General features: G+C 69.2%; 2 protein-coding genes across 2 annotated transcripts in view; one reads left to right on the top strand and one right to left on the bottom strand.

Annotated features, from left to right (window-relative positions):
• The window catches only part of PTPRN (protein tyrosine phosphatase receptor type N), a 15,917-nt gene extending 15,285 nt beyond the window's left edge, over positions 1–632 (top strand). The window contains 1 exon segment of the mRNA XM_035901120.1: positions 591–632. Within this exon segment, the coding sequence (XP_035757013.1) occupies positions 591–632 (42 nt within the window).
• The window catches only part of DNAJB2 (DnaJ heat shock protein family (Hsp40) member B2), a gene marked incomplete at its 5' end in the record, with an annotated part of 4,163 nt that continues 2,945 nt past the window's right edge, over positions 7–1,224 (bottom strand). The window contains one exon of the mRNA XM_035901121.1: positions 7–1,224. This exon is cut by the window's right edge and continues 53 nt beyond it. Coding sequence (XP_035757014.1) covers positions 958–1,224 — 267 coding nt within the window.

A 1,224-nucleotide genomic window follows, 5' to 3' on the forward strand; every position in this document is an offset into this window, starting at 1 on the left:
TCCACGGAGCCAGAGGGTGCTGGGGGAAGGGGGGTGGCAGGGGGTGGCCGTGCAGGGACAAAGCGGAGTCCTGATTGGGAGAGCCTCCGTGGGCGAGCGGGTGTGCGCGGTCCCCGGGCGCAGCAGCCTCAGAACACACCTGGGGAGACAAGCGGAGGGGGGGACACAACAGCACCCGTGAAACCCTCCTTGGCCCAGGGCTGGGGAGGGATAGGGAGGGAGGAAGGTCCTAGGAGGAGGAGGAGAGCCAAGGCAGGACTATGGGCAACGGCAAGGGTGGGAATGCCTGTGAGCATCACTGAGGGTCACTGCTGCTGCAGGAAGCAGGGAGGGACGGTGCCCCCAGGCCAAGATGGGGAGCGGGGAGGTCGGGGGGGTGACAGTGCCCTGCAGAGTGTGCAAGGGGTAGGGAAGGGGGTAACCAAGCAGGGTATGCGATAGAAGGGATAGAGAAGGAGGAGGAGGGAGTGAAGGCAGGAGCGACAGCATTCAGAGGGGAGAGACAGACACAAGGCACCAAGCAGAGCCCATCTGCGCACCCCTCCTTGCAAGGAGGGGGAGCCTGACCCACTACTCCCCGGCCCGGGCAGGGGGCAGGCAGCAGGCACCGGCTGGAGCCCCTGCCCATCTGAAGGGCAGGCAGGGAGCGAGGAGCAGGCAGAGCCGGGCACGCCTGCCCACCGGCACCCTGCGCTTCCAGGAGCCAGGGAGGGGAGCTGTCCCTCTTCCCGGGACCCCACCAAGGGCCCCTCTTCCAGCCACGACCCCCAGCTCTGGCAGCCCCCCCTGCCCCGGGGTGCCACCAGCTGCCCACCCACCTGAGCAGCAGGAGGGAGACAGGGCAGGAGAGCCCCCATCCCTTGTTGGGGGTGGCAGGAGCTGAGCCCCAGGCAGCGAGCCCCCACCCCCCTTTCCTCTCCCTGCCCCGCGGTGGGGGGCACAAGCCCAGCCCCATGCTCAGAGCAGGGGGCAATGCCACTGCTTCGCTTTGGGGGCAGGTTCGTGCCCCACTGCAGCGGAGCTGCTGGCCCCTGGAGGCTCCCGCGCCTGTCCCCCCTGGGGACCGCGGGCTCTGCGGGCAGAAGACGGGGTGCCAGGACTGCCCCCCGGTGCCGGCAGGGTGCCAGGGCCATGCCCACCTGCTCGGTGGTGCCCAGTGGCCTCCATCTCGGAGAGGCTGTAGGCCATGGCCAGCTGCAAGTCCTCGTCCTCATCCTCGCTGTC

This window comes from Egretta garzetta, unplaced genomic scaffold, assembly GCF_000687185.1.
Source record: "Egretta garzetta isolate BGI_Z169 unplaced genomic scaffold, ASM68718v1 scaffold219, whole genome shotgun sequence".
NCBI classification, from domain to species: Eukaryota; Metazoa; Chordata; class Aves; order Pelecaniformes; family Ardeidae; genus Egretta; species Egretta garzetta.